An 8,560-nucleotide genomic window follows, 5' to 3' on the forward strand; every position below is an offset into this window, starting at 1 on the left:
TTGTTATGTGATGCTTCAAGCTCATATTTCTTATGCTTTAATGTCGAAGTGTTTATGTTTAAGATTCGTATGCGTGAGAGTGTTATATCTGTGCCTGTGCTTGTACATAAATGTTGTTATGCTTTGCAGTTCCGATGTCTCCTAGGTTTGTTTACGTGTACGTCATTACGATTCTCTCCCGGGTTGTTTTCATTTTTTTTTTCGAAAGACAGTCTCAACCACCATTGTTTAGCTTGATTCTCCACATAAACATCTTGCCAATATCCGGTACTCGGAAATATGAAACGTAAAGAGAGATCGGATTGCCCAAACAAAAAGATCTACATTGACATCGATCCAATGGATGCTAAATCATGTGCTAATACCAACCAATCACGGATCAAATTCCTAACGCAATCGCCCCGCCCCCTAAAATTAATTTTCGCGAAGGAATAAACACTGAACAAGACAAACTCGAACCATAGCCATACGGCTTGCAGCATACAAATCCTATTCCAGAAAACCTAGCATCGAGTTAGTCAATTACAGATAAACAACAAAACAACGAAACAGAAGGAAAAAGCAGGGAAGCCATGTTCCGACTGTTTTTCCTGATCTCGTCCGCCCTGCTCGCGGTTGCTTCTCTTGCGGATGCTTCTTCGTGCAATTTCCCCGACGTCTCCGGTTATTATGACGTCGCCATAGGTGATCATACATTTCGCTGTAACTATCCGGCTCTGGGGGAAACTAGATTCGAGCCCATAATAGAGGTGAGAATATGTGACTAGTTGCTTTAAGCGTGCAATTCGGTGAACGTCTAAGTCCTGAGTAACTCTGAGTAATTCTCATCTTTGTCCTGTCAAACTAACAACACACGTCCTCTTGGACACATGATAAGAACGAGTAATGAAAAAACAAAACGGAATACATTGTCATTGATATGTCTCGATGTGTGTGAACATTTTTAGCAACTGACTTGTATGCAGTGCAGGATTTAAATAAGTTGGACGGACTTTCAAAAAAAAAACGTTAAAAAAGTCTCAGATTACAGGCATTGATCAATTACGTTAGCGATGCAAGTTTGAATAATCTTGGATGGTATGATATCAAACATAAAATTCTTTTTATGCTTTACACGTTTATGAAGTTAGGATATATTCGAGTAAAAGATAACGATAAGTGATATGAACAAAAATACCAATCTAAAATGTTTTTAATTACCGGATTTAATTCTACTCAATATTGCCCACAGACATGACATGTTGTGTTGAAAATGTGCCATTTATTTGTTTTTTGAATATGTATGCATATTAAATTAATTTATTTATTCATTAGTTTATTTATCTTTTACCATGGATCATATAGCCTTTCGATAAGTCTGTTGATAGTGAAAGCATAATGCCCTATTTTGTGCTCTGAGCTATTTTGTATTCTTTGTATTTGTTTCCATGTAAACAGTCAACAAAGGTAGACTTTTCTTTTTAGATGGGGCCACCAAAAAAAAAAAAAAAAAAAAGATAATGAGGTTAGATGGATTTACCAATAGTGCCCGTCCGTGCGCATGCACGTACATAATTATGCTAGCATGCCAATGCTATTGTTGTCATCTCTTACAATATCAAGATTCAGCTTTATATGGAACAATGCATCGTTGTTTCTAACATCCTGTTGTACAATTCCAATAGTGTCTTGCTTTTCGTTCTATTCCAATGCAGGTCTAAAAAGTACTACTTGATGACAATGCATTATGCGACAAACCTATTACTGATGCAGCAACTGATCTTTTGCATGAAACATGATTTAAAGCAAGAGCTACCAGTCATCAAGATGATGGACATTGTTACCGAATTTCTTCCGATATGTTTAGAAAGTGAACCCTTGTATATACCAATGGTTTTTTTTGCCGTTAAAATAATGATTATGTTGCCTAGTCCAAAATGTTAATAACTGATGATTGACAATGAACAACTTTTGATGAACTGGTCGATTACAAGAACAATATAGGTTGCTATTACTGTTGTCTGTTTTGATACACTTCTATCAATTCGTAATTCCACACATTTATCAGTCGAATCCATTGTATAATAACCGACGCATGGACATTAAGGAATAGTTGAAGGGTTTGTTTGCAAAAACCGATAAGTCCATTTTTGAAGATTTTGAAGTACGGTCTTTGTCAGAAAGTACAAAATAATACCTTTTAAATGATATTTTGGTCACTACATATAAAGGTATATTTTTTAAGTTATGTTCAAAAGAAGCAACAATGTTCTTATTATTCTCTTTATTTTTCTTGACCTTTAATCGCAAATATCTCCATTTGACAAATATGGACTTATCGGTTTTTGCAAACAAACTCTTCAGTTGATCACATTACTTATCTTCCTTTCATCCCCTTTCGGTGTAATTTCAAAAGAAGTCGATTTTTTCCATTGGAGGTTTATTTAGGCATACTTAGATATTCATTATAACTGATGATTTATTATTCTTCAGAAATTTATTTGCATTAACTAGTTCTTGTTACCCATGGATATAGACGAGGTTCCGCGACGTCAAATGACGCGTTGCCTGAGGGGCAAAAACTAATCGCGTTTGTATTGCTCTAGCGCGCGGTTTTAGCGTATCGCGCCACACCCACACGATCGGTACTACCTATCATGGGATGTGAGATGTAACGCTTACTCGCTTGGCCACGTGTATATGCCCCCAAAACGCAGGTGTTTTTTCCCCCTCAGCATGGTTTGATGACGTCATTGGAACTTCCTCTATTCATCATCAATTATATTCTTGCAGATAATACCTGCTGAAGAGTCGGGCAATGGCATCGCGTCTCCTATCGACGTGGCAGAGATGGTCCAAAGATGTGGCGACGTCAAAAGTGCGACGGAAGAAAACCTGAGCCTCATTAATGACACGCAACGCCAGGTGAGCACCCTCGTCCGCCAACCTCGCGCTCGTCGCGTGGAGGCGCCCTACTGCTCTGACGTCATCGACGCGCAGGGCGAAGAAGGGAGACCGTTAGACTGTGATGACGCGCTCAGCAGAGGGTTCAACGTTAGCGGTCGCTATGTGATAGACCCCCTTGACGGTGGAGACCCGTTTGTGGTGTACTGTGATATGGACACAGATGGAGGTGGATGGACGGTAAGATTATCGTACACAATGTCTGCACAGTTGCTTTCGGAGCCCCGGTCCGTATTTAGTGGCGGATCCAGGTGGGGGCGCATCGGGTGCCCCCTTTATGTCTTGTTAACACAAAAGAAATAAAAAGAAAAAAAAAACATGCGGGGGGGGGGGGATATGCCCTCCCCTTTAATTTTTGCAAAGCCACCCCCCCCCCCCCCCCCCCTTCAAAATTGTTGGATCCGTCCCTGGTATTCTTGAAGGTAATTTTGATAACAGTCATGGTTTCAATTCACGGCAGTGGACTTAATTGAGCGTGAAATGGGAGTACATTGTTAGACCCAATGAGCGAAGCTTTGTGGTATCATTACCGGATGTCTTTCGGTGTACGCTATTTGTCACTCTCATAACACCGGAGAAATCTGAATAAACCGCGGACTAAATTTAAACCGCCTTCGTGATTACGGAACCTGAATGGGTACATGTCCAAAATTTATGACGATTTCAATATGAAGAGTTTGTTTGCAAAAACCGATAAGTCCATATTTTGCCAAATGGAGGTATTTGCGATTAAAGGTCAAGAAAAATAAAGAGAATAATAAGAACATTTTTGCTTCTTTTGACCATAACTTTAAAAATATACCTTTATATGTTAGTGACCAATATACCATTTAAAGGGTATTATTCTGTACTTTATGACAGAGATCGTAATTCAAGATCTTCAAAAATAGACTTATTCGTTTTTGCAAACAAACCCTTCATATCCTGTCGGTTCTTATTCAATTCAGTTCAAATCAAATCTTATTTCATTTTTTGAATACAGACATTCTATTTCTTTGGTAACAGAGAATAAGGTTGCATAAGCAAAACAAAAGAAACTTAGAAAAATATAACTGTGGAACCTTGAAGTAATAGTACGTTGTCATGAGAACTGAAGTGATAAAGACGAAATAACAATAAACGAACATTGGTTACTTTTATTGATTATAATCTCGAACAGCAATAACAATACGCGAACATTGGTTACCTTTATTGATTACATTCTCGAAATCGTCGATCATAGGATGGTACATTATTACAAATCAAACTAGTAAAATCTTAGCATACGCAATTACGTGGTAATCAATGACCAAAACCCGTAGCCCCATAAAACGTACACATTTCAAGGTTTGCTTGCATCCTACTTGCGATGCATATTATACAACAGTGATGTGAATATGTAATACTTAACTTTCTCCACACACGTGGGATTCATGGGTGCCCCATGTTTTGTTTTGTTTTGTTTTTTTCTCAGCCTACCTGAGTACATTCGAAACCCACGCAGAGCTGGTCTGCGAATACGTGCATTGATGGGTACGATCATTGGTAGTGGTCGGCTGCCCATTCGAGATTTTTCGTCTGTGTGTGTACTATAATAGATATCAAAGTGATAAATCTACACACATTTTTTTTTTTTTTTTTTTATAGGAATTCTCGAATACACCTGATCTGATCCCTCGCCATGAAAACCCACCCTACCGGGTCATCAAGAAATTTGCGATTTCTACTCGGTGACTTTAATACGCAGAGTAGACTAAAGAAATTACAATTATGCTCGTCTTTGTATCTGAAACAGGTGCTACAACGCAGAGAGAATGGCGATGAGAATTTTGACCGCTCTTGGCTGGACTACAAGCACGGTTTTGGGAACCTGATGGGCGAGCACTGGCTGGGCTTGGAGAAAATGCATCGTATCTCCGAGTTCGCCGCCCTCAGAGTAGACTTGGAAGACTTCGAGGGCGCCAAGACGACATCCACTTACGAACTGTTCTTCATGCGCGGTGAGGCGCGCAACTACGAGATTAACATGCGGAACCCCGCTGGAGGTGGAGGTACGTGATCCTCGGTCTAGTTCCACTCCTCTTCTCTTTGTTCGTCATTCGCTGCTTTTCGGTCGGCTTCTTCCTCTTCCTATTTTTCTTCTTGTCCACTCTTTCATACAGTCTTCTCCTGTCAATAGGGAGCTTTAGATTTTCGCGACGGGGACGTTCAGAGGAAAAAAAAAAAACATTCTTAGCATGCGTATTATATCGCTTATCAAGCTCGACCTATTTATATCTTGCGTCGTCTGAGTTGTCACAACGCCTCCTGGGCTATATTTACGTCCGTTCAATTTACGACGTAGAGAGCTACTTGATGCACCAATCATATTGGGGCGCCATTTTATTTTCATAGATTGCGTCTCGGCGTAATCTAAAGCTACTTCAGCACGACGCAGTGAGAGAGGCGAACGTCCAACGCACTCGTGGTCTCAAACATCCGCGGCGCAAATCTGCAGCTTCCTGATAACTCTGTAAAAACGTAGCATATGCTAGCGTACCTCATCCGCACTCGAAAAGTTAAATGGTAAATACAACACTTAAAATGTTGTCACTCACCTCGAAACTTTTGGTTAAATTAAACACTTAAAGTATGGTGAACGAGAAAAAAAAAAAGGACGATATTCATAAACAAGGTGATTTATACATTTCTGGAAAGCTTAAGTCTCTAGAAATATGAATAATCAACTTTCAGAAGGCAAAAAGTCTCTAGAACGATGGATAGATGGTGATTTGAGACCCTTTTTTAGATCACGTGAACCCGATCTGACGGCGAAATTTTGGTGACCAAAATTATGACGTCACGAAATGAACGAATCAGCCCTGCGCTGATGCGCTGTGCTACGCACTCCATCCACTCACTTACAGTGGGATCCGTCTATGGAAGGCCGCTGCGGACATAATTTGTTTGGAGCATACGTATGGAAATGGGCATACGTATGCAACTGCCTTTAGCGAACGTTTGCTAATTGACCAATCGGCCAGTGTTGTTTAGTAAGCGTTTGCACGGTGCGATAACATACTTTTGCATTTTTTTTTTCAGCAAACGTATGCCACTTTCATACGTATGCGCAGAATGCCAGTACGGCTCAGTACTGCTCAGATCAGCTCAGTATGGCCAATAAAATTCAAGTTTAAAAGAATTGCGGTAAGTGCAAAAGTTTCCAAAAAATCCTCAGCTTATTGAAGAAGGCAGATGTTCCAGATGAGGAATTAACAAGGTACGGTGTGAGATTTCCACTTACACATATACGTACTCTTAGTACCTCCTTGCTCAGATCGGGCGTGAGTACCTAACGTACACACTTTATACACACACGCAACATACACACATATACAAATGCATATTAAACGAAGTACCTAATTGGTCGATCAATTGCATACATATGCGCAGTAAATTAACATACGTATTAAATGGGGCATACGTATTATAGACAACATGCAAACGTTTGCTAAACACCGTACAAACGCTTACCCAAAAAAAAAAAAACAAAAACCCAAAAAACACACACACTCGCTGATTGGTCAATAACTAGCAAACGTTTGCTAAAGGCAGTTGCATTCGTATGCCCGTTTCCATTATGTATGCCCCAAACGAATTATGTCCACAACGGCCTCCCATACCGTCGCCTCTCCCTCGCATCTTCTACCACCCCGACTTTGCCACTGTCACTATCAGTGTCATTGTCACTGTCATCACTCAATTCACTCTCGATGTCAAACTCAAAGTTTTTCCTTACAATATAACGTTAAAAAATGGACGTTCTAATGTCTCAGCCGAGAAAGCAGATGCGACTAGAGACAGACCAGATATTGCATCCTCTCACCGAGAAACACGTGCTTTATGAATGGCGGCCACGATGTCCCGCTGCACTCGTAAAAGGGTTTTGTTCATTTCGTGACGTCATATTTTAGGGTTCGAAAAAGACGGCCGTTCCGGAGCGAAAATCGATGAAGTAATTCAGTCAGTTTTAACTCGCGATTTCTCAGTGGCACGAACATCTTTTAATAAGTCACATTAAAAATCTGTTTTAGGAGACAATTCCCTCTGCTTTGACACCTTCTTTTACATGATTTTCTTGATTTTAATGTCTCGTTCACCATACTTTAAAAGGTAAAAGTTGCCCTTACGATTTCATTATTTTCAGATAAAAAAAAAAGTGTAGTTGACCCGACAAGTTGAAATGACATGTTTAACATTTCATGTTGAGAGAGAATCTTGGAAAACAAGACGACTATCAGGCTACATCGTTGCCGCGTAGACACTGACATCTTTCATCACCAGCTATTATACACAGTCACATACATTTGAAAAATCCATGTCAGCGTACACGCTGAGATCATCTCCACCTTGTCCATGTGACCATAATTATATACTGTGTAGCCAAAACTAGTCATGCGGACCCAAACAACACCTGCCGCATTAAGCTTGTTCGACACCAGATAGGCCTAAAGGTGATCAGAGAAAACGACGCAATGAGACACAAATTTTGTAATAAGCAATACCATGGACAGCCACGCCTCAACGATGAGAGCATTATGCTCATCAGTTGTGAAAGCATGATTCACGACATAATTATCAGAGTTTGTTTTCAGTAAAACAGTTTGGATCAGTTTGTAGGTATTATCATTTAGCTTTACATCTGTTGTCTCGATGGTTTATAGAGACTCCAACTCTCCCGTTTTCAACGGGAGATCTCCCGCCGAAAACCTATTTTTGCAAAATATCCCGTTCTCCCGCTTGAGATTTAATTTCTCCGCCCTGGCTCTGTGTCTCCCGTTGGAAAGGATTTCTTATTTGCTATCGTATGTTGAAAAAAAGCCTTAGATAGCACCAGAGAGCATCTACTACCCTAGGAACTTCGCACTTCGCACACATCAACTTGGAGTCTTCCGTTTGCTAGGGGTTTCAGGCGGGAGAATCTCAAGATCAGAAGGTGCTTTGGGTTGGAGTCTTTGCTCTTCGGAGTCATCCCGCCGTTTATTCCGAACTATAGTCTACTAAAGTACCACTGGAAAAAAAATAAAAGCTCCCTAGATTGACACCACACTTAATTTGATTAATTAATGTTAATACCATTCATACTCCTCTTCTTTTTACCTGCAGGTGCAGGATTGGCCCTCAATGGCCGAGTAAAATTCTCGACCCCCGACAACGACAATGACAGAGCCGGGGGACACTGCGCCAGGATATACAAATCGGGATGGTGGTTTTCAAGCTGTGACGCTAAGACCAACTTGAATGGCCACTACCTCGATGGAGGAGTGATCGACCAGCAGGGCATCATATGGAAAACTTGGAAGAACAATTTTTACTCCATGAAGCGAACAGAGATGAAGGTCCGACCTTCTCTATAAAACGAGAGAGAGCGCTCCATCATTTAGACAATGGGAATAGTATACAGCGGCAGACGGTAGCTTCTTTCTGTACTTTATAGGCCTGCACAGGAATGGTTTCACGCTTGCCCCGCACATTAATAACAAACAGGGCACACACACACACACACACACACACACATATTTATATATATATACAATCAAATCAGCACATGTTATAGTACATGTTTGTCAATGTGCATTTTCCCCCACACTTTATTGCT

The 8,560-nt window shown here is 40.5% G+C and overlaps 1 protein-coding gene across 1 annotated transcript; it reads left to right on the plus strand.

Annotated features, from left to right (window-relative positions):
- The first annotated feature begins 467 nt into the window (after window positions 1-467).
- On the plus strand, window positions 468-8,341 carry LOC140246763 (microfibril-associated glycoprotein 4-like). The gene is made up of 4 exons (XM_072326100.1): window positions 468-749; window positions 2,773-3,123; window positions 4,718-4,973; window positions 8,068-8,341. The coding sequence occupies exons 1-4, from the start codon at window positions 573-575 to the stop codon at window positions 8,316-8,318; spliced, it is 1,035 nt and encodes a 344-aa protein (XP_072182201.1). The 5' UTR covers window positions 468-572; the 3' UTR covers window positions 8,319-8,341.
- The last annotated feature ends 219 nt before the right edge of the window (window positions 8,342-8,560 follow it).

Source organism: Diadema setosum, chromosome 3, assembly GCF_964275005.1.
Source record: "Diadema setosum chromosome 3, eeDiaSeto1, whole genome shotgun sequence".
Lineage (NCBI taxonomy): Eukaryota > Metazoa > Echinodermata > Echinoidea > Diadematoida > Diadematidae > Diadema > Diadema setosum.

Bases quoted from the DNA above. Each gene is read 5' to 3' on its own strand.
- LOC140246763 (XM_072326100.1), top strand. From the start codon at position 573: ATGTTCCGACTGTTTTTCCTGATCTCGTCCGCCCTGCTCGCGGTTGCT. The intron at 3,124-4,717 runs GTAAGATTATCG...TATCTGAAACAG, and splicing joins CAGATGGAGGTGGATGGACG to GTGCTACAACGCAGAGAGAA. The intron at 4,974-8,067 runs GTACGTGATCCT...TTTTACCTGCAG, and splicing joins GAACCCCGCTGGAGGTGGAG to GTGCAGGATTGGCCCTCAAT.